Source organism: Penicillium roqueforti, assembly GCF_015533775.1.
Source record: "Penicillium roqueforti strain LCP96 04111 chromosome Unknown scaffold_08, whole genome shotgun sequence".
NCBI classification, from domain to species: domain Eukaryota; kingdom Fungi; phylum Ascomycota; class Eurotiomycetes; order Eurotiales; family Aspergillaceae; genus Penicillium; species Penicillium roqueforti.
In genome coordinates, this window is record NW_024067572.1 from 289,164 (window position 1) to 310,431 (window position 21,268).

At 50.0% G+C, this 21,268-nt stretch overlaps 12 protein-coding genes across 12 annotated transcripts; 4 read left to right on the plus strand and 8 right to left on the minus strand.

Moving 5' to 3' along the window:
- Positions 1 to 39: 39 nt before the first annotated feature.
- On the minus strand, positions 40 to 1,586 carry LCP9604111_4184 (uncharacterized protein; the record flags this gene model as incomplete). Its single annotated transcript, XM_039071855.1, has 2 exons — positions 40 to 570; positions 630 to 1,586. 2 exons carry the CDS (start codon positions 1,584 to 1,586, stop codon positions 40 to 42), a joined length of 1,488 nt encoding a protein of 495 aa, XP_038929746.1.
- Positions 1,587 to 1,838: 252 nt separating this feature from the next.
- On the plus strand, positions 1,839 to 2,580 carry LCP9604111_4185 (snoRNA-binding rRNA-processing protein IMP3; the record flags this gene model as incomplete). Its single annotated transcript, XM_039071856.1, has 3 exons — positions 1,839 to 1,870; positions 1,988 to 2,348; positions 2,407 to 2,580. 3 exons carry the CDS (start codon positions 1,839 to 1,841, stop codon positions 2,578 to 2,580), a joined length of 567 nt encoding a protein of 188 aa, XP_038929747.1.
- A 1,347-nt stretch (positions 2,581 to 3,927) lies between these two features.
- On the minus strand, positions 3,928 to 4,938 carry LCP9604111_4186 (uncharacterized protein; the record flags this gene model as incomplete). Its single annotated transcript, XM_039071857.1, has 1 exon — positions 3,928 to 4,938. The coding sequence occupies one exon, from the start codon at positions 4,936 to 4,938 to the stop codon at positions 3,928 to 3,930; it is 1,011 nt and encodes a 336-aa protein (XP_038929748.1).
- Positions 4,939 to 5,660: 722 nt separating this feature from the next.
- Positions 5,661 to 7,650, minus strand: LCP9604111_4187 (allantoate permease family MFS transporter; the record flags this gene model as incomplete). Its single annotated transcript, XM_039071858.1, has 7 exons — positions 5,661 to 5,712; positions 5,765 to 5,945; positions 6,009 to 6,357; positions 6,415 to 6,834; positions 6,908 to 7,113; positions 7,184 to 7,279; positions 7,398 to 7,650. The coding sequence occupies 7 exons, from the start codon at positions 7,648 to 7,650 to the stop codon at positions 5,661 to 5,663; spliced, it is 1,557 nt and encodes a 518-aa protein (XP_038929749.1).
- Positions 7,651 to 8,692: 1,042 nt separating this feature from the next.
- On the minus strand, positions 8,693 to 9,579 carry pyrG (orotidine-5'-phosphate decarboxylase pyrG; the record flags this gene model as incomplete). The annotated part of the gene is made up of 2 exons (XM_039071859.1): positions 8,693 to 9,366; positions 9,423 to 9,579. 2 exons carry the CDS (start codon positions 9,577 to 9,579, stop codon positions 8,693 to 8,695), a joined length of 831 nt encoding a protein of 276 aa, XP_038929750.1.
- A 280-nt stretch (positions 9,580 to 9,859) lies between these two features.
- Positions 9,860 to 10,465, minus strand: LCP9604111_4189 (MAPEG family protein; the record flags this gene model as incomplete). Its single annotated transcript, XM_039071860.1, has 3 exons — positions 9,860 to 10,147; positions 10,241 to 10,376; positions 10,434 to 10,465. 3 exons carry the CDS (start codon positions 10,463 to 10,465, stop codon positions 9,860 to 9,862), a joined length of 456 nt encoding a protein of 151 aa, XP_038929751.1.
- A 576-nt stretch (positions 10,466 to 11,041) lies between these two features.
- On the minus strand, positions 11,042 to 12,743 carry LCP9604111_4190 (putative diacylglycerol O-acyltransferase (DgaT); the record flags this gene model as incomplete). Its single annotated transcript, XM_039071862.1, has 5 exons — positions 11,042 to 11,071; positions 11,126 to 11,310; positions 11,364 to 12,360; positions 12,413 to 12,453; positions 12,503 to 12,743. 5 exons carry the CDS (start codon positions 12,741 to 12,743, stop codon positions 11,042 to 11,044), a joined length of 1,494 nt encoding a protein of 497 aa, XP_038929752.1.
- Positions 12,744 to 13,197: 454 nt separating this feature from the next.
- Positions 13,198 to 15,205, plus strand: LCP9604111_4191 (WD40 repeat domain-containing protein; the record flags this gene model as incomplete). Its single annotated transcript, XM_039071863.1, has 4 exons — positions 13,198 to 13,282; positions 13,366 to 13,481; positions 13,538 to 13,738; positions 13,802 to 15,205. The coding sequence occupies 4 exons, from the start codon at positions 13,198 to 13,200 to the stop codon at positions 15,203 to 15,205; spliced, it is 1,806 nt and encodes a 601-aa protein (XP_038929753.1).
- Positions 15,206 to 15,512: 307 nt separating this feature from the next.
- On the minus strand, positions 15,513 to 15,989 carry LCP9604111_4192 (uncharacterized protein; the record flags this gene model as incomplete). The annotated part of the gene is made up of 2 exons (XM_039071864.1): positions 15,513 to 15,633; positions 15,700 to 15,989. The coding sequence occupies 2 exons, from the start codon at positions 15,987 to 15,989 to the stop codon at positions 15,513 to 15,515; spliced, it is 411 nt and encodes a 136-aa protein (XP_038929754.1).
- A 290-nt stretch (positions 15,990 to 16,279) lies between these two features.
- On the plus strand, positions 16,280 to 18,507 carry pex8 (putative peroxisomal membrane protein Pex17; the record flags this gene model as incomplete). Its single annotated transcript, XM_039071865.1, has 4 exons — positions 16,280 to 16,353; positions 16,412 to 17,409; positions 17,466 to 17,914; positions 17,965 to 18,507. The coding sequence occupies 4 exons, from the start codon at positions 16,280 to 16,282 to the stop codon at positions 18,505 to 18,507; spliced, it is 2,064 nt and encodes a 687-aa protein (XP_038929755.1).
- A 184-nt stretch (positions 18,508 to 18,691) lies between these two features.
- Positions 18,692 to 19,655, minus strand: LCP9604111_4194 (protein-S-isoprenylcysteine carboxyl O-methyltransferase; the record flags this gene model as incomplete). Its single annotated transcript, XM_039071866.1, has 2 exons — positions 18,692 to 18,777; positions 18,839 to 19,655. 2 exons carry the CDS (start codon positions 19,653 to 19,655, stop codon positions 18,692 to 18,694), a joined length of 903 nt encoding a protein of 300 aa, XP_038929756.1.
- A 336-nt stretch (positions 19,656 to 19,991) lies between these two features.
- LCP9604111_4195 (sugar O-acetyltransferase) lies at positions 19,992 to 20,763 on the plus strand (the record flags this gene model as incomplete). Its single annotated transcript, XM_039071867.1, has 3 exons — positions 19,992 to 20,152; positions 20,230 to 20,626; positions 20,686 to 20,763. The coding sequence occupies 3 exons, from the start codon at positions 19,992 to 19,994 to the stop codon at positions 20,761 to 20,763; spliced, it is 636 nt and encodes a 211-aa protein (XP_038929757.1).
- Between the last annotated feature and the right edge of the window lie 505 nt (positions 20,764 to 21,268).

The following is a 21,268-nucleotide window of genomic DNA, read 5'->3' on the forward strand; positions in this document are numbered from 1 at the left end:
CTAAACTTTCCATCCGTTATTCATTATATTCGTCAACACCTACCGTGCAGACCCGGAGGGGAAATAACCCCGTAAGCCCTGTCCAGGAAATGTACAAACAGCCAACTTGGGCTCAGCCCCGGATCGCTCATGATGCCACGCACGCTCACGTAAGGCCAAATAAACCGAGCGGAACGGCTGGAGGTCGCCAGGTAGTCGAGCAGGCGGTTTACGAGGATCGAAGCCCAGCTGCTGAAGTTGCGCCTCACACCAATGCAGGGTGTCCGCCGGTAAATATTGCTCTGTGTCGTAGTCGGTGTGATTCTGTTGCATGGCCTGCAGCGTCGCGATGTCGGCTGCGAGGCCAAAGTTCTCTACGCCCTTGGGCGGGTGGTGGTAGTTCATATAGGGTTTTCCAGGGGCGCGCTCTGGATGGTCTGCTTGTTTGCGAATGTTGTGGATGTTCCAAGTTTGGACGTATGATTTGATATGGGAGCGGAGAGTGGGCATGTAGATTGCGAAGAGGGCAACCTGTTCAGGGATTAATGTTGATGAGAAGAGGCCTTCGTTGTGAAGTTCGCGGAAATAGTTCTAGTTGAGGTCAGTATTCTGCGAATAGGTGTAGGATAAACCTGCCAAAGTTGACTAACATGATACAGTGTTACTACTGATTTAGCAAGCTGGGCCCACCAAGATTCAATCCGGTGGGTATCTGTGGCACGTCCGGGTGCGCAGCATTGCTCACGCAGGACATCCGGCTCAGTGACGCGACGGAGTGCAAAGTGAGCATCGGCTAAAAGGGGAACCTCAGACTCGAGGTCAGATCGAAGAGTCCGTGGTTGGCGATTTTTAGAAGCAACAGTCTCAAGATGGTTTTTGAGGACACCCACGGCCGTGTGCGCATCCACGCCAACATGAATCCAGAGAACATATCGAGAATAAGAATCGAGCTCAGCAAAAATGCGGAACCCGAAATTGGCCAGCTTTGAGTACCCATTCACGTGCCAGGTCAGATTAGGCCCGGCTAGAATCTTTGGCGGGGGAGGACGCCGGGGCACATCACTGGTGCGGCGTTCAACTGTATCCGGGCGCAGCATGCGGTAGACACTATAGAGACGATCGCGGGCAAATACATGCCCCTTGCTTCGGAAGTGGTTGTGCAATAGTTCCTTTCCGTACCCCTCAATGGTCCCCTTGTCCATTTCCTCGGTCAGGGCGTCGAGGATCTCCTGAACCTGTGCTTGTTGTTGTGCAGGCGAGTCGAGGCGGAGACGGATGCCGAGCTGGTGACGAAGTCTGCGGAGTGTGCGGTGGGAGACCTCATAACCCTCATCGTGTAGAACGGTGACGATCTCTTGGTCGGACAAGCCCACGTCGAAGAAAAGATTTTTGATGCGGGCATGAAGCGCTTCATTGGAGGAGTTGTTCTCCATCTTTTTCTTGACGCCCCATAGCTGTAGGCGTTTGGTCAGAGTACGCGACGATATTTGAATATCATGCTGCCTCTTCAGGTGCTTGCAAATGTCGTCACCTTTCATTTTCTTTTCGAACAGGCCGATGATTTCGGCTTTGTACGGCTCAAGATCCACCCGAGGACGACCTGACATTTTACTTGGCGTATCAACTGGATTCTCCATTTTGCGAATTCAGACCAACTAATGTTGATAAGAATTAGCCTGGAGAAGATGTTCGTGGCTGGGGAAATGCGGGCGGTGTGCTGAGACCTACCGGCAGAAATCGACCGCCTTGATTTTTTTGTTATCGCAGCGGTTCTTCTCGAGAAACAACGTCCTCGCTCTGCTCAGTCATTCTCGATATATTTTTCGGTTTAATCTTGTACTACTGATACGGGCTTTACAATGGTCCGTGAACTCAAGCACCATGAGAAGAAGTACGTCCGCACCTATAATTAATTACCCGCGCAGAAATCTCAATCCGATCCCATCCAACATTTTGAAAGCTTCAAGATACCACAAAAGATCAAAAGCTAACACTGAAACCCCTGCAGACTTCTCCGGAAGGTCGACTTCCACAACTACAAGTCAGATGGCAATCACCGCGAACATGAAATTCGGCAACGATACCTTCTCCAAGACCCAATGGACTACCGCAAATACAACGCGCTCTGCGGTTCTCTGCGTCAGCTCGCACACAAGCTCTCCCAGCTAGACCCGGACGCGGACCCGCTGCGCAAGAAGCTCGAATCCGAGTTGCTGGAGAAGCTATGGCGGATGGGAATCCTGAAGCAGTCCCGCGAGCAGGGCGCCGGTTTGTCCAAGGTTGAGCGCGATGTTACAGTTTCCGCATTGTGCCGTCGTAGATTGGCTGTCTTCATGGTGCGCTCTGGCATGGTTGAGACTATCAAGGCTGTAAGTTGCGTGGGGATTTGGTTTGGGGTGGATTTTATGCTGACGATTGTTTCGCTAGGCTACTACTTTCATCGAGCAGGGCCATGTCCGTGTCGGTACGGAGGTCGTCAATGATCCTGCTTTCTTGGTTACCCGCAACATGGAGGACTTCGTCACCTGGGTTGATTCCAGTAAGATCAAGCGCAACATCTTGCGTTACCGTGAGAAGCTGGATGACTTTGATCTTCTATGATCTGCCCCGTTAAAAAAGCATTTTGGGTTTTTGTTCTGATATACCCGGCGCTTGTGCATTGTGGCCTGTTTAGGTTTGGCGTATTGATGTTTCATGAAATGATATCTCATGTCCAAAGTTCTCTGGATAACTCAATATGGATATGAATACTACCTATGTTCTCGAGAAACGTAGAGACCTGCAAGCGCTTATTGTGTCGTTCACCGAAGGTGCTCGCCTTCTATTCCCCGAGCTACCAGGATTTGATATTGAAGGTTATATGATGGCTCCACGTCACTTTCGCATCGTTGCCCATGCTATGCAAATGCGATAACTAATCTTTTTGCTCTCTTGCTATCAGTTCACATCCATCTACGGAGTACGCAGGTGGGAAACCACCATTTTGAGGTAGACTTGGGCCCAATCCGAGTCTTCATCTTCTTGCCCACATCATCTCTAATCCCAGATTCCGGAAGGAAAATAAATGTCTGTACTTCCACGATTCAGGCGTTGTTCGACTTAACGTATACTACTTTCACAATATTTCCTTCGCTTGAGGCATTTGAGGTCTATTGCGATACACGGGACGGCGAATCTCGAGTCTGGCACGACGTTAATAATGTTGACACAGACACAGAATATGGCTATTGAGTCAGATCGTATGTTGATTGGTTTACGCGGCCGGATTTGAGCTTGTGTGGTTTTCTATGCAGAAAAGCAACTCTGAACCTCGTTTTCAGAAGTTACATCAGGTTGGTTTTCTCGCTTTTACCGCATCGAGAGCAACTCTCAATTCCATTATCATCACCATCATCTCTCACTCTGTTCCTCGGTCACCGATTACCTATTCTCGTGGACACTCTATTCATGCATAATGAACAAAGGGCAAGTGGCAGGGTGCTCAGGTGATGATCGGTGACGCTTAGGTAGTAGCAAAGCAGGATTATCTAGGTAATGAGCAGTTACCTTTGAAAGTCAGGGTACTCAGGTGCACAATTTTACTCGGTCGAGAGACGATAAGAGCAGCACTAGATCAAAAGGAGCAATGTTTCCAGTACTAGACATTATCTGTTACATAAGTACCGTATAAGGCTATGTACAGTGTTCCAATAATAATAGGGGTATATCAGTCTTCAAAAAATAACATGAGCAACGCAAGGAATGCAAAAGGGACTGGAATTCAAAATAGGCCAGAGGCTCCCGCGAAGAAAGAAGGTTGAACGGCGGGATGGGAACCACTGGATGCAAATGCAGATCATCACTCGGTGATCATGGTATCATAGGGAAAGCAGCTGAGGCAGGGTATGTTTGTGAGCAGCACCTGTGCAAGGCTCTGTGGGGGTAACAAGGGAGTAGTGATGGTTGAATTTAGGCATTAGGAAGAGGAGAAGACTTCGAACGAAGACATGTCCAACGTCTTCGAGCTCCATCAGGTGAATTTGAATTCAAGCTGGTTTTTCCCAAGAGCTCCAAGAGCTGGGCCTGCGGATTTCCTTGAGAATCCGATTCCGGCTCTTCATCTTCGGGGATATCCATACGGAACCGACGCACGCTGCCTTCGCGCTCAGTCTTGCCTTCCTCGAAGAACGGGGTGCGCGAGTCGCGGGACTGGAAGCAGCGAGGCGCGACGCGGCGCCAGAGACCCCGGACACCACTGCTCGCACGGTCAATCTTTTCATATTCACGCCGCCGGGTATCTGGTGAGGTCCATTCCATTACTGTCGCCGGGACGTGGATGGACGAGGACGATGGGCTGCGGTGGTGACTGCTGGGTAAGGTGTTTGATCGATCTCTTGGTGTGATGAAGTGGGGTGCGCTCGTCGAGGTTGGTGAAGTGGACTCTATCCCGAAGCGGATGCTGGAATATGAATGTCTGACTGGAGACGACGGTTCCGAGCTGCCTTTCTCTGTTGATATGCGGCTCTCGCGTTGAGGCCTGTACGTAGCTGATGCTGTCCGGTATAGAGAAAGTCTTGTCTCGGTCGAGGGTCTGTTCGATTCATCTTGAAACAGACGACATGACTCCCGGTGTAACGCTATCAGTGACTCGCGCTTATCCTGCATGGAACTGCGAGCTGAGGTGACAGGCACGATGGCGGCGTTGGGCACAGCTCGGCGCGAATGCAAGGAACTGCGGCGGCTGTTTGGTCGCGATCGCACAGTGCTGCGGGATGCCGAGCGGGAGTGACTGATCGAAGTAGATGTCGATGCTCGTGATTCTTGACGACCGAGCTCGTTTCCCGGTGGATCGATCCTTTTCACCTTGGCCATCTCAGATGGGGACTTGGGCGAGTCACATCCCTTGAGCTCTGTGACAGTGGACTCGCACTTAGAAATAGACAGAGATGGCTGCAGGGCCAGGCATGTGACGGAGGTCATTTCCCGTCGGGAAACTTCTGATCATATGCAAATATAGGCAGGTGCCCTGATTGCTCAGATGTATACATGTATCGAGGGGAAGTTCATGTGGATAAGATTAGGGTTAATATATATTTAAAGGAGAACACGACTGCATCTAGAACATAAAAGAGAAGCAAAATGGAACTCGACAAGCGAACCTCTTTCCTTTTATTAATCCAACATGCGCACACCGCTCCTCAACTATTTTAGCGGAGTGGGGGGGCGTCTAAAGATCGTCGCTATGAGGGCGTCTAGCCAGTTACTTGCAGTTACAAATGCAGGGGCTTTATTGCGGGAGAGTATGGGGGAGGGGTAGGCTACGGTTTTTTATAGTCGCAGTGCTAACAATATATATAGATAGTAAGTCTATATAAAGGAAGACAGACTATTCACAACATGGTCGCATTGCTAATCTAGGAACCCTGTTTGCACGATTATAGTATTCGGTCAATAATCGAGGCCATATTAAATATACCAACTGCACTAACTGCACTAGTTAACTGCACTAACTGCCCTAATTAAGGAGAACTACTCCGTACACTAACCTATGATAGACATCGCATCCTGCATGCGTGTTGGGACACCGCCAGACCCCCTAGTTTCAACAAGATCTACAAAAGACGGAGAATAAATAGTATATACTTTGAAGAGAATGCAATAAAAACTTGAAAGCGATTGTCTAGAATCATCTTTGACTTTGTTTAAAGAGAATAAAGGAACTCGGGGTTCTCCCGATCTGTCAAATCAAGGAATCTGCAGCCAAAGTTAGCAGAAGTTGGCAAACGTTAACTAATAAATCACTCACTCTTGGTTCTCTAGTCTCACATATTCTGGGTGAGCAATGAAAAGGATCTTCTTCTGGTTCTCACGACGATACCACATCCAGACCCCGACCAGCAGGAATAAACACACGCCCCAACAGACGATAATGGTCACCTCGGCGGGGACATAGCGGGGAGCGTCCTTCGGGCGGAAGGTTTGTGGACCTGGAAATTGTGTTAGCGTGTGCTCGCCACGTTTTGACCCCTGTCTTCTCCTGATTTTCTTACCGATGATATTTCCAACGCAATATCCAATCAGATACAAAGCAGCCACGGTAGTCTTCTTGGTATATCCCGCGACATTGGAAGAAATCAGCGATAGCAATGCCACGAAAGGGGTCGGACTGGCTTGTGTGAGGTAATAGCCAATCAAACGACCGACATTGTTAGATAGGGGCAGAGCGACAATGAGCAGCATCCCTACGATTGCAGCGACTAACCCACCCAAACTGGCGAGGATGCGCTGCCCGGTGATCTGTCCGACATAGCCGTTGATTAATAGTGCAACGATTTCCACTGCGCCGCCGGGGACACCCAGAATCAGACTCTCCTTCGCGTTATATCCGAAGCTTGTAATCTGGACTGGTCAGCATGCTTGGAATCTTCAGGTCTTTATAAGCTATTATCAACATACCAACTGACTGAAGAAATTGGAAATACCCCCATTTGGAATATCGGCAATCAAGGCATAAAAGAAGAAAGCCCAGGTCATCGGATCCAAAAGCGCCTCCTTGACCTGATATAGCTTGAAGTGCTTATTACCAATGCCTTGTTGGTTGACCCGCACGCGGGCAACAGCCAAGATGCGATCTTCTTCATTTAACCAGCGTGCATTGAGTTGGTTATCTGGCACAATCCAGAGGAATACCAGTCCCAGGCAGATGGTGAGGAGACCAGTGACGAGGAAAATAATCTTCCATGGCTCGATGGCCGACCCGTGTTTCTCGGCACCGACGGCGATGCCGTAGGCGATTACTCCGCCGAGAATTTGGCCGACGCCGTTGAAGCTGAACCAGATGTTGACGCGGCTGCCTTGTTCTTTTTTTGTGTACCACTGTTTGGGACTGTGTTAGCTCGACTCATTGTGTCTAGGTTATAGCCTGTAGGAACAGAGATGGATTTTGTACCTGGGAGGTTAAAAGTGCAAAGCCCGGCGTCACAGCTGCTTCAAATACACCGAGCATAAAGCGAATGGCGATAGCACCGGAGTAATTGTTGACAGCGGCAAAACAGCTGAGAATCATTCCCCAGATCAAGATGCAGGCTGCCGAGTATTTCCCTAGTGGAAGGCGCTGGAGGAGGCGGTTGGTCGGGTATTCCCAGGCGAGATAACCTACGCAGGAGAGCTATTAGGTTTGAAGCTCCCAGGGAAGAGTCAATTCGAGAGCATAGATAGAACATACCAAAGTAGAACAAACTCCCGAGCCACTGATACTGGTCTCCCTCGAGATTCAAATCCTTCTTAAGACCCATAACGCTGGCATAGGAGAGAGTGGTTTCTACACATCAGATCACAGATTAACACTTCGGATTGAATAAACAGCCAACAGAACAAAGCATAAAACCAAGACTGCTCTTTGCTGTAGGAAACAAAATCGAGGAAAGATATGCACATACTATCCAGATAATTCATGCCATAGATAAAGCACATGATGGGCATCATATGCCAATCGATGATTTTTAACAAGCGGCGATTCGTAGCTTCATCCAGCTCGATAGTTTCACCGTGAAGATTGCCAAGGGCTTTCATAGCCTCATCGGCGTCGTGTGCATGCTTCTCTATCGTGGGGTCGACATGTTTTATGTTGCCCATGTCCATGCCGGTGTCCACGCTAGAGGAAATTCCGATAGCTTTTTCCTCTGAGGCCATGGTGTCGGTTCTATGGGGTAGGTCGTAAAGGGACGGGGCAGTAGAGTAATTCAGATCAAGTAGGTCAGACAGACAAATCTTAGGCCCTTCGTGAGTTGACTGTAGTACAACTATAAGCAATACCAAGGCAATGTATAAAAAGATCAAGGAACACCACCGGGCGGGCACAGCTAAATAACATATAACAGAATAACGGTCAAAACTCCGCAGGTCCGATAGCTATACAGGACGATATTAGTACGTAACATTAAATAGGTTAATATACCCTGTACTCCGTGCGCTGTACCTCTGAGCAAAGCCGGGTAGCTCTGCCCAGGCCGTTATCTCAAGAGTCTCCTCGAACGATTCATCCTATCACACAACGCAGCACATGAGGCACGGCAAATAACTTGTGGGCCTCTCCACGATAAGAAGCCGATTTATCTGGGGTTGGCGGTTTGATGATGTGTCTCATTGGATGGCCAAGAGAGGGGAGGGGGATGATCGGCACGGAACTGCCATGGTCTGTTGGCTGCGGCGTTATGGTTATTTATCAATGCAACATAGGGAAGGCAATGCGGATTATTGCGGAGCGAAGTAGACGTTACTTACTTGGTGTGTATATGCGGGGATGCACACACATGTAGTAAGAATACGTCAAGAGAAAGGTCGCTAGTTACAATGTACAATGTATAGATTCCTAGTTCCGAGTGAATTCCGATGAAGTTTAAGCAAAAGTACGTGTTCTTATCTATTGTTCCAAGTGGATTTGGAAAACGTCTCCTTATCAAAGTTACTCCAGAATTCGGATATTCAGAGACTTGCTTTTGATCTTCATCGCAGACGGTGTGAAACATGCTGATGAGCACTCGCATGTCTTAGACTTAACCTTGCCCTTGCATCCTCTGGGCGTGCAGGAAAGCCCTTCCGTAGCCGGAGAGGCTCCAGGGCTCGTGAGCAATGATGTAAGAAAGCATCAAGTTGCAAAAAGGTTATATAGCACGTCATCAAATATAGAATTTTCATTATGTATGTACATACAGTGGAACGTGGACTGCACACTCTATTGCGCACCCACACGGGCCAGATACGCCTCCCAGCCCTGCTGCTGGTACTGTTTAACAGCTTCAACAGGGTCCGCAGCGGCATAGATACCACGACCAGAGATAATGAAGTCGGCACCGCGGCCAATAGCCGATTGCGGTGTCTGGTACTGCTGGCCAAGCTTATCGCCTTTAGACGAGAGGTTGACGCCAGTGGTGAAGACGACAAAGTCCTCGTCCTGCGCGGGCGCCTCCGTAGACTCGACCTCGCCCAGCGACCGGGTCGAGACAAAGCCGAGCACAAAGCTGGGGTACTTGCGCGCGATATCGACAGAGGCGGAGGTGTAGGCGCCTGTTGCGAGGGATCCCTTCGAGGTCATCTCGGCGAGGATGAGGAGGCCGCGCTCAGAGCCGTAGGGGAAATCAGTAGCCTGGGCAGTTTGCGCGAGGGCATCGACTATGCCCTCGCCGGGTAGGATGGAGCAGTTGATTATGTGGGCCCATTCGGAGATACGGAGGGTGCCGTTGTGGTACTGTTTCTGGACAGTGTTGCCGATGTCGATGAATTTGCGGTCTTCGAAGATGAGGAAGTTGTGTTTTTGGGCTAGGGCATTCAGGCCATCGATTGTTGCTTGGCTGAAGTCGGAGAGGATGTCAATGTGTGTTTTTATGACGGCGATGTAGGGACCAAGACCTGTGAATGGGTTAGTAGGCTGTTTCGTCGGAGGGGTGGTGGCTGGGTTTACTTACGGTCGGCGAGGTCCAGGAGCTCCTTTGTTGTGGTCACATCAGCGGAGACGGTAACATTGCTCTTCTTTTCTTCCGCGACTTGGAAAAGCTTGCGTGCGAGGGGATTGGGGTGCGATTGGGCGCGGACGCTATAGGTCAATTGCGACTTGGACGACATGGCGGGGTTGGCGGGGTGGGTTGATATGTATTTGTATGTGATTTTGAGGTTCAAACGATAAGTGAATCAAATTGAAACTGGCTGATAAATGCCTTTAGAATACAATTCTCTTTTTTGAGGTCCGAAAGCAGAATAATAGAAGCGAAGTTCAAGTCGAAGACCTTCGGGGAACTTTTTCTGCCACGGTGGACCCACGGGCCAAACCTTCCCGGAGGCTGGAACTGTGGCGCATAATACGCATTTGACATAGAAATACATAGCACATCTTCGCTTCAAGCGCTTAGAAAGAAAGCAATGGCCATCCAACACCGTAGACACTCAATCCGAAGAGGGCACCCTGCACAAGCCAGAAGAACCCGCCCATCATACGGCCCTTACCCTGCGGTTTGCCCGAGTACACATAGCCGTAGAGGAACAGAGCCCGGAAGAAAACCCACAGAGCGCCCAGACCAGCAGCCCACTCAGGATATTTCAGACCAGAGACCAGGATGAAGAGCATTGTCTGCGAAGAATTCTCGAGGAAGTTGGTGTGGGCGCGTTGAGCGCAGTTGAACTTCTCAGCTTTGGCCTATAACTAGTTAAGTAGGTGCCATAAGAAGTGTATAGGTTCCTATTGGATACGGGCTTGCGGAGGCTGGGTATAGATGGGAATGAGACGCACGTTTTCCTTGCATAGCTCCATGGAGGCATAGCTGTGGGGGTAGGGCACCTTGGCCTCCTTGCGCAGGCTGCCAGTAATATTGCCGTGAACGAAGCCCAACAGAGGGATGGCGCCGAGTGCGACAGCAATCACGGCGCTGAGTATCATTAGCTTCTGTTCAACGAAGCATGAAAGTTAAGCTAGAAGAACCTACCCGTAGTTGCCAGGAACAATGAATGCGACCATGATGAGAAGAGAATTTGGGGAAATGATGCGATATGGTGGCTCTCCGTTATGATTGTGTTTGATTGATTACATGTATGGAGCTCCTTTATACTTAATTGGAGGCTCGGGGGTAACAAGCTCCGAGCTCCCGTCGGTGGAATCAATTTGTCCGTTCCGCCCAGTCATCTACTCCGTAACTATGGATGAATGATGGATACGAGTGAGATCTCGCCGGCCTACGGCCGTCGAGATAGCCGTTGCAAAGCAAAGCGACTGATTCCAACTTCTAGTGCTGCGCAAGGCTCCCCTCTTACTGACTTATTGGCTTCACAGCGACTGCTTTTGTCATAATTCTAGGAGAAAACTTGGCCACGTGACACGTACGTACGTACGTACGACCTTCTGATTTATAATTGCTTCGCTTCGCTCCGCAATCATTGATGGGTAATCATTGATGACCTCCCTATTGGTTGATCATGCAATTCATAGCAATGAGAGGGCAAATAACCAATCTCATGTTCTTGTGCAAGGGAAGCTTGTCTAGCTTTCACAAATAAATGTTCAAAGACTGCTATAAGTTCCGACTCCCAGTATATATCAGGAGTAATACGATACACAAAATGTCCGCTAAATGCTGGATGTCAAAGTTCATGTTCCCACGTTCGATACCATCCTACTTACACTCCCGTACTTGGCTTGCCAAGCGAAGAAGTATAGGAGCGCTCCCAGCGGTTGTCCGACTAGACAAAAGCTGACCCAAAAGATGCAGTTCCCAATGACCCTGCCTTCAGGCCCGCGCATATTTTCCAATGGTGCGGTGAGGCTAATCAACGGCAGCTGGAACATCATCCCAAAGAACGCGACACCTGGACTTGATTAGCCCCTAAGCTGTGGCTAGAGAGTGAAAGACATAACATACCGATGAAATTGTGTGTCGGAATGCCCACGAGCATTTCGTGAAGAATCGCGGAGATAGTGAAAACCATTCCACTCGCAGCTAGAGGACTCCATCCGCGACCCACCAGTGGCGAGTAGACATGTCTCTTCATGAACAGGTAGACAGGCCGGTTCCAAGATCGCCAATACATACCCAGACTAGAGCTGTTCCACCAATCAGTGTAGAATTCGCGGTCACCAAACCGCATGACCTCGGCCAAAGCGTTCAAAAGCGATTGGAACAATGCAAAGAAGCCAGCAAGCCAAATTATCAGCGAGATAGTGGATAGTTTCATGACCCGCTCCAAGATAGAGGCAATATCCATTACTGCGATCTTGTCAATTGAGTTGAGCAACACCGGTGTGGCATACTGCGCAGACAGAAGCCAAATGAACACTGCCAGGCCCACGAACTCCGCAAGGCGCTTTGCAACAAATGACCACCGGATGGATGCTGTGCGCGGATAAACAGGCTGATACACCAGCGTCGGCGCCAGCCAAAAGTACGCCAGGTTATTGATGGTAATATTCCTAGGGTAAGGGCACGAGGAGTAGATTTCGGGCAAGCCCGGGTCTGCGGAGGGATTGAGTAGAGCGAGGCGAAGGTCTCGGTTTGTGAAGGCATAAGAGCAGTTCTTCAACCACACGATGATCGCGTGCAGCTCGCATATTGTCCCAATGCCTGGGTGGTGGATGTAAAAATACACCACAAAGCTAGTCACTGTGAGGCACAGGGTGGCATTGAGCGTGTGCAGGAAAGCAGTGTACGGCCAGGTCGACTGGAAGACCTTCTGATCGTGCTCTTTCTCTTTCTCTGTCTTTTTCTGACGGCCCACTGTTCGCTTAGCCGCAGTAGCGGCTGAGAGCTCGATGATGTATGCCACAAGCAAATGACACGGAACCGAGGCAAACAATATAGACCCCAGAACAACGTCTTGCCTGCGGTAGTCGTGGCATTTAATACAAATTAGCACGCCATACTGAATACTTATTAGCTGGCAATTCGACACAGTGAGCATTTGGATTACCCACTTTCATGAAGTTCTCAATAACCAATCGCAGGTTCATTGCCACTGTCGAAACATTAGCCGTTTCCATATACAATTCCCTCGCGATCCTTACCGAGTACCAACACCATAAGATTTCGAAAACCTAGGAAGTTGGGAAGCACGTCGGCCTCCCGACTGAGGCTGGAATGACGAGCTTCTGAGTGGTATGCAGCTACATGGCGATATTTACTTCGTTTCCTTGTAGTTGATGTTGATGGCGGAGAGACCTCGGTTTCATTCTGAATAGCCCCGTTCGTCGAATTGAGCTGCGATTCCTCGCGAGCGCTTTTAACTGACCCAGTGCGAGTAGCCATTTTAACAGCTCTGCGATCTCGGTACTGTGAGAGATTGAAGGGTCTTCAAGTCGAGCTCCGATTAAACCGGAGCACCGACGGAGAGCAATGCGGAGATTACAACAACAACCAGGCCGCACAATTACGGCAAATAGGAAAAGAAGAAAAGGAGAAGAAGGAGAAGACAAAAGACAGAAATTAGAAATAAGATGATTTAATACTGGGCATGGCGGGGGACGAGACATCATAGCGCAAGCTTGCAGATAAAACTTGCAGGGGCCAATCAGCGTCACATGCGCTCAAGGGACGGATCCTGCACTCCGAAGAGCTTCGACTCTCTCCGCATCTATTGCTCTTTTTAGCCCTGAACCGGTCCGATTCAGTATTCGATCAGTATTTTAAACTCCAATTGCCTGCGATCCTCATGTTTGCGAATCGACAGCCTTGATCCCGTACAACTTTTCGACCGGTCGCGATGGCCTACTACGAGGACAATGGAGGTGACGGCCCAGGGCGGTTTGGCAAGAATTTCGACGGTCCAGTCGGACCTCGTAGACCACGTATGTTTGCTTGCTTTAAGGTTACTTTGACTGAGCTTCTGCTTGTTCATATCCCGACTGACAACCGTTACTCTTACCCTCAGGTCTCGTCACGGATTATGGCTCTTCGATGGTACAATGGATGCGAACACGGCAACCGAGATACAAAGGAGGACATCGATTGGAGACGGAACGACCGAGTCCCAGCTTCGCGGTCGATGTATGTGTTGCTTGATCTGTTCTGGTCTGGCGAGCAAAGAAACTGACATGCGACAGGTTCTTCCCCCGATGGCGCGGCCCTATTCTGCTGTCGATACAATCCCCGTCCGACACCTTCACCAGTCAATCGGAAAATCAAAGAAGCCCATTGTCGTGGTGCGATGGACTCCAGAGGGAAGGCGGCTGTTGACCGGCGGTCATACGGGAGAGTTTATGCTTTGGAATGGAACGGCGTTCAATTTCGAGACCGTTATGGATGTGCGTATCTACAGCTTTTGCGGATTGCGCCCTCACTAATCTGAGATGTTGTCTCCGGTGCAGGCACACTACGATCAAATACAAGCTGGTGTCACGTCCTTGGCATGGGCCCATAGTCAGGACTGGCTAGTCTCTGGGGGACAAAGAGGTGATATCAAATACTGGCGACCTAACTTCAACAACGTGGAGACTATCGATGACGCGCACCACGATGCAGTCCGCGATCTGGCCTGGGCACCCAGTGATACCAAATTCCTTTCAGCGTCAGATGATACAACCCTCAAAATCTTTGACTTTGCAACCCGAACGGCCGACGCGACACTGACCGGACACAACTGGGATGTCAAGTCTTGCGACTGGCACCCGACCAAGGGTCTAATTGTTTCTGGATCGAAGGACCACCAGGTCAAGTTCTGGGATCCGCGCACTGGCCGCTGCTTAACGACACTCCACAGCCACAAGAACACCGTCACATCGACGCGATTCTCGCGTGTGAACAGTAACCTCCTTGCTACTTCGTCGCGAGACCAGACTGCGAGGGTATTCGATTTGAGGATGATGCGTGATATTTGCATTCTGCGAGGCCATGACAAGCCAGTTTCTTCTCTCACATGGCATCCGATTCACAGTAACCTTATCTCGACTGGTGCCGAGGATGGTTCTCTCTATCATTATCTACTTGATGAGCCACACCTGCCGGCTGGCCAGATTCCCACCGTGGCGCCGTACGACAGCCCGGACCCGGCGAATACTCCGCCGCAAGTGATCTATCCGGCACATCGGGTACAGTATGCGCATGGTGCTACAATTTGGTCGCTAGATTGGCATCCACTGGGTCATATATTGGCTTCTGGGTCTAAGGATAATTTCACTCGATTCTGGTCGCGGACTCGGCCTGGCGAGACTAGCTATATGAAAGACCGATTCCACATCGGCGAAGAGGCCGCAGAAGCCCAGGGAACATGGAATCGCGGGTTTGGCCGGAAACAAATGCGCGAGGACGAGGAGCAAGAAATGCAGGATGAAGCCGACGGGCTCGTCGATCAACGACCAGGTGGCCCTGCTCTGCCGGGTATTCAAAGTGCGCCGTCGGCCGTCCCTCAGCCCGATCTTCCAGGGTTGCTACCTGGTATTGGCAGTGCTCAGCCTCGGCAGCCAGGAACGGATGGCGGCGCTATGGGTGGGATGGATCCGGGCCGTTTGGCTGCACTCATGTCCACTCACCCTCCATCGCAGTCGAGTACCCCCACACCTGGAATGCATGGGTTCCCCATGCCGCAGGGTATAATCGGAACACAGCCGATGAATATGGATCTAGCACAATTACAAAAGCAACTCCAGGGTTTCCCTATGCCACAGAATCTCAACCTTCAAGCTTTGGCAAACAACCCTGGCTTCCCTGGTGGATTTGGTGGCCTGCCTGGTTTGCAAGGCGGTGGTATGCCCGATGGAAATCGGAGACAGTGATGAAAATGGACATCTGATTTGAAATGCACGTTGAATCGGCTTGGCATTGGCGCAAAGGACATAGCATGGCTACTTTGATGCGGGGTGACGGCGTTATTTAAGATATCAAACACCATTTGTATCATAGGAAATTTTCGGGCATTTCGAAGTCTCCTGGATCCTTGTTGATGAGACTGTTTGCGTAGGTCTAGGTTGGCTGGGCATAAACCTGTAGCTGCCGTCCACGTAGGTAGACACGGTAGACAATTGTTATATCCGGCACATCCGGCACAGTAGTATGGTCGAGTAGTAGCAGCCGGTATACCATTCAAAGGCCACCTTGCATAGGGAAGCTGGTGACAATAAGAACCATCACATTGACACCGCCCCATATCATCGGTAGCCAAGTTGACATCCTGAAATTGCCTGCCTCATACACCGCGCCGAGGCTATCCACCGTAGAAGCGTTAGCTACCTAATCATTCGGGAGGCCAAGTGTCAAGCAACCAACTTACACAACTCCAATTATACTCCCGGCTAGAAGCGACTCAAGCGCTGCAATAAAGATGTACACCAACGGCACAATCCATATCACATTCCAGTTACGGAAATGGGTCAGTACTGCGCACCCAGCAACAGTGAGATGTGTCGCTCCGTAGAATATCAGCGTCCAGAAAAGTGTGAAGCGCCAGATGTCCTTCGTGTAGTATAGGTAGTATGCTTGATGATGATGCGCCGGCAGGGGATCGTACAATGACGGAAAGGAAGGCACTTCGTAGTTAATCGGGACGCGATTGTTGGCCATGGAGAAATAGCTGCGCCGTTTCAGCAATCAATCATCAAAGCATGACACGTGAGCAGGGGACAGTCACTTTGACCATATGTGTTGCTAGCGTATCAACAAAAACCGCATGTCTAAGAGACTCTCGGAGATGACGATGCTTGTTTGCACTGTTTAGCTCCATATCATTGGTCAGCCTTTCGTGGTGGATGCCCCCCGTATTTAGCTCTGGACCCGGACCTCGGCTTCATCTCACCCATTGAGAGATGTAGAGACTCTTGTCTGGGAGCATCCCTATCACCTCCAGTGTTGAAATGGCCACGGAAAGATCATTAGCTACGCTGCTACGGTCGCTGCAGGCGACTTCCAGCTTCCAAGATGCCGCTTCGTAAGAGCCAAATACCCCAATGAGGTCAATATTAGACTAACAACAGGCCAATTCTCAGTCTGCTTCCCACGGCTACCAGTTTCCTTTCAATGTTAGGGAATCCTCTAAACCTGACACTCCTTTCCTCACAACTCCTCACTGCACCTTCGCTCTGGAGCCACCCCGTCGACCTCCAATCATGTCGCAAGATCCTTAGCGTCTTCAATACCGCCGCCATCGCCGTCTTGCAGAATGATACTACTGACGAACCCCGGATTCCGTACGGGCGGAATAGAAAGATAGAGTACGAGGCGTGGGTTAAGGCGGTCGCTGAGGGCGCCGATGATAAGTCCCCGCGGTGGAGGCATACGCTGCTGCTGGGCGGAATCTTGATGGGATTCGAGGGACAAAACCGACGGGGCTTACCACGACATATTCGGGTGAAACTCGAGATGGCGCTTGTGAGAGCGGCGCAATTAGCGCTGGAGGAGCTTGGTTCTGAGACTGGGATTGATGGACAGTGCCTCACTATGGTCTTGAACTACACTTTTGAGCTGCTGTCAGATTCCGAGAGAAGCACGCTGGATTATGATCGTTTGCTCCCGGCGATGATTCAGTCATCATACTTGTCTTCGGAGGGCCTCGACGGTGGCTATTTTCTGGGATCTATTGATCAGGATGTTGTTGAGGCCTCCGGGAAGCAGTTTCGCTGGTCGGCCAACTCTCCCACATTTGCTATTATCTCGGCAGTAGCTGCTCGCCCGCTTGTGTCCACTCTGGGGCCTTTGTCTCGTCTTATCGCGCATTCTGTTGATAATGTCCGGGATCCGCGAATTGTTGCGCAGACTGTTGATTACCTAGCGGGTTTTGTTCGGACACTCATGGTTCAATGGCGGCAGAATAAATTGTCTGAGATTGATGTTGCGGAAGAAGCAGAGTTCCTAGACTCTGAATCCCGGGACATTACGCTTCCTGCCCTCTGGAAGCTGTTGCGAAATTGCTTATATTCGGTGGTTATCACACTTCGGGCTGTACTGGGGAGAACTATCAATGATCCAGCTCTTGCCGCCAACAGTAGTGAGTTACAGACGAGTCGTGTCATTTTTTTTTTTTACTAACTATGCTCCTGTCAGGCGCCCCGTACCTATCGATGCAATGTCTCCACATACTTCGCAACATGTATTTCATCTCTTCTCGGATTGGCCAGAATGCCTCATCGCAGCAGACGTTCGTTATGTTGGCAGCCATAGATATCCTCTCCCAATATCCCACTCTTGCCGAGAACTTCCTGAGAAGCATTAAGCCAAGCGATATAGGACAAATTCCTGCTCACCCAATTGAACGATGTCTGGATCTTTTCTTCTTGAATGTGGCAGAGCATTTCCCTCTTGTCCTATCCCCAGGGACGAACGAGGAACTGTTACTATCCGCCGCTTTTCCATATCTCGCAGCCGGTGCTAACAGTCTTCTGTTGGAGATTTTCGAAGCTGCTCACAGCCTAGTGCTTGTTGTCTTCGCTATTCCCCACAACTCGGGATTAGCTGCCAAACACTTGCCTTTTTATATAGAAAACCTTTTCGCTGTGAGTTTCATCCTGGCTATTATACGAAAGTAGTTGCTAATCGTCCACAGGTTTTCCCTACTAACCTTTCTGCGCGCCAATTCCGCCTTGCGTTCAAGACTGTCATCCAAATTACAGCACCTCCTTCTCCTCTGGCGAATAGCCAACCCGCTCTCCCTTCAATCTTGCTGGAAGTTGTTCACGATCGTGCTTTGAACGCTTCCTCTACACCGATCCCTGCGCAGGGCCCAAATCCAGACATGAGCCTGAGTCCGGCCGTCTCTGAGCAGGCTGTTCTGACCCTTGCTCTCATCGATTCTCTTCCATTCCTCCTAGTCGATGATCTGAAAGAATGGTTGCCTTTAGCAGCACAATTGATCAACACAATTACCGACCGCGATATGCGACATGCTTGTATCGATCGTTTCTGGGAGGCTATAGCCGGCGGCGAGATGGATGTTGATCGATCTTACTGCTGTATTACATGGTGGAGCACTGAAGGTGGGCGCGAGCTTGTCCTTTTCGGCGCCGAGACCGCCCCGGGGGAGTCTGATGATACTGGACCTTACATGAGTGGCGCGGTTGGAGGTGTCGCGCCTGAAAGTAAGCTATAATGATGTCACTTTAGATAGCTTGCAATATTGAAGCTACGGCTCCAACGGGTGCGGTAACACCTTATACCATACACCATACTTCTAATCGATCAAGTCTAGTTCTGAACATTTTCATATATACTAATATTAGTGTGTTCTTGGTATTTATTCGACTCATCATCTTTGAAAATGTAACGTTCAGCAACTAAATTCCCGGGATCCCAACCGGGGTAGCCTTTCTGTACTGAACATACTCGTCGCCAAAGAAGGAGATCAAGTAAGCTTCTTCTCCTGCAATCACGTAAATCAGTTAGCAAGAGGTCCAATGCGCAAAAACCGACAGACAACTTACGCTTGATCCGGCTCGAGAAGAACTGCCACAACACGAGGGCATATCCAACAAAACAAACCATATTCCCTAGTATCAACTGTGTTCCCAGACCCCACCAGAAGAATCCAAAGTAGCTCGGATGCCGCAGATACCGATAAAGCCCAGTATTAACCAAAACATGACCCTCCTGGTGCTGACTCTGCACATGATGATTGAAGTTACTAGCAGCCTGCGCCATAGCAATAGTCCGAACAATCTGTCCGATCAATAGAAGCGCAAAGCCTGCGACAAGCAGAAGCGAGACCGAGCTTCCGAAAAACGGTTCCGTCACAGTGACCATCCGCCCAGCAGCAGTCTGCCCGGGCCAGAAAACATGCGACACGATGCACTCCACGATGGCAGATCCGTGCGCAACATTATACGCCCATCCGTTAGATGACAGCAGGAACGCGGAGATAGTCGCATACCGCGTGTTGTATTGCGCCGTCACGTAGAACTCCAGGAAGTGGAACAGGCTCAGTGAGGCGACGAAGAACGGCACGCGCCACAGTGAACTTGGATACACGGTACTTAGGAACAATGCCATGCTTGCTGATAGCCCGAGGCTGGTGCCGAGGAGCATTGCGCGCAGCGAAATTCCCGCCAGAGACATCTTGCCGTCCGGGTAGATTGAGGTATCGGCATCGGGCGTGTCGGTTGAGGCATCGGAGGAAGAAGGGAAGGATATATTGCTGTTGGTGCGGTCGTGGACTGGAGGTCCGGGTGGTGAGATGTGTTTCGAAGTGTGGGTGAAGTTCAGGGCTTTGTTTGGCTCTGCGCCGGAGCTTGTTGCGAGCATTGTCAAAGAAATAGAGAATTGCTTGGGAAGAAAGGGGCTGCTTCTTGATGTGTTTATTTGGTTCGAAAATCGGGCATTTCGAGGGAATTAGTGGAATTTAAATAGTGTGTGTTGGTGAGGGGGGAGTTTCATTGTCTGAGAACAATCTCAAGAAGATTGTATTGTTTCGCATCGGCACCCGCGGACTTTTTCCCCCGACATGACGGTGGACATTTCACCCCGGGCCCACATGGCCTCGGCTTTAGAGCTCTAATACCTCAATGTAGCTTGAATTACAAGCTAGTGCCTAGCTTCGCTCTTTCTCCTCTCTTCGAGATAGCTATGACCATCACAACCATGTCAGAGCCTGCCGAGAAAGAGAAGATGCTTCGCGGCGAGCTCTTTCGCGCCTTCACACCGGACTTAATCGCTGCCCGTGCGCGCTGCAAGTGGGCCTGTAATCGGTTCAATAAGTCGGACGAGGTGCCTCGTCGGCGTCTTGTTGAAATGTGGAGAGAGTGGGTGATGCGGTCAAGCTGAGGCTTAGGTCTACTTCATCCTAGAAGTATACTATTTATACTAAACCATTATATAGTATCGCCGACGACCAGACCCCTCTGCCACCAAAGCTAGATGACCCCGCAGCTGATGAAGCTCTCTTCGCGCAGGACCCCTGGATCGAATCTCCGGTCCATGTGGACTACGGGTTTAATGTCAAGCTTGGAGCGGGCGTCTTCGTCAACTTTAACTGCGTCTTTATTGACACATGTCCCATCACGGTTGGGGCTCGCACTTTGTTTGGCCCCAATGTGAGCTTGTTCTCGGGGACTCATCCGCTTGACCCTGCCCTGCGCAATGGCACTGAAGGCCCTGAGACTGGCAAGCCGATTGTTATCGGAGAGGACTGCTGGCTCGGCGGGAATGTGACTGTACTTCCTGGCATCACTATTGGCAGAGGTGTGACAATTGGAGCTGGCAGTGTTGTTACCAAGGTATGTTGAATGCACCTTCTGATAGCCTGATTGTATAATCATGCTGACTTTAGCACCAGGATATTCCCGCTTTTCATGTGGCTGCTGGTAACCCAGCTAGGATCATTCGTCGGATTGAAACGACAATGAAAGAGTGATTGACCCTGTGTTATTCATTGACTGGTAGATAGTATAGAGATATATATGACTTTCTGGCTACTTGCATCTATCGAATATCAAAGGGATCAAACTGCGTCTAGATTACATGGACGTCATGCACGCCTAGTTCAGACAGCGATATAGATAATGATAATTAACTAGAATGACTCTCCAAAACCTTTGACAAATTGGGTAGGATTCATTATACCACGATAGACGCCAAGAGTCCAGACTCGATGCATAAGGCCGCATAAGGGGCTGTGCATCTTTGGTGCTTTATATCGGTTTTTATATAGCTGGAATAAGAGTGTAGATAGGCAGTCACATTTGCTACAAACTGCACAGTAATCGAATTATTTCCCTCTTCTTTCTATGCAAACTGCAATAAGCAATGTACCATGCAAATACGCGATAATCAATCTCCAGGAGCTTGGTTGTGTCTTTGTTAAGAGAGACCATCTTGTGAACGCTCTCCACAGAACAACGTCACTGGTCCTGGCGCGT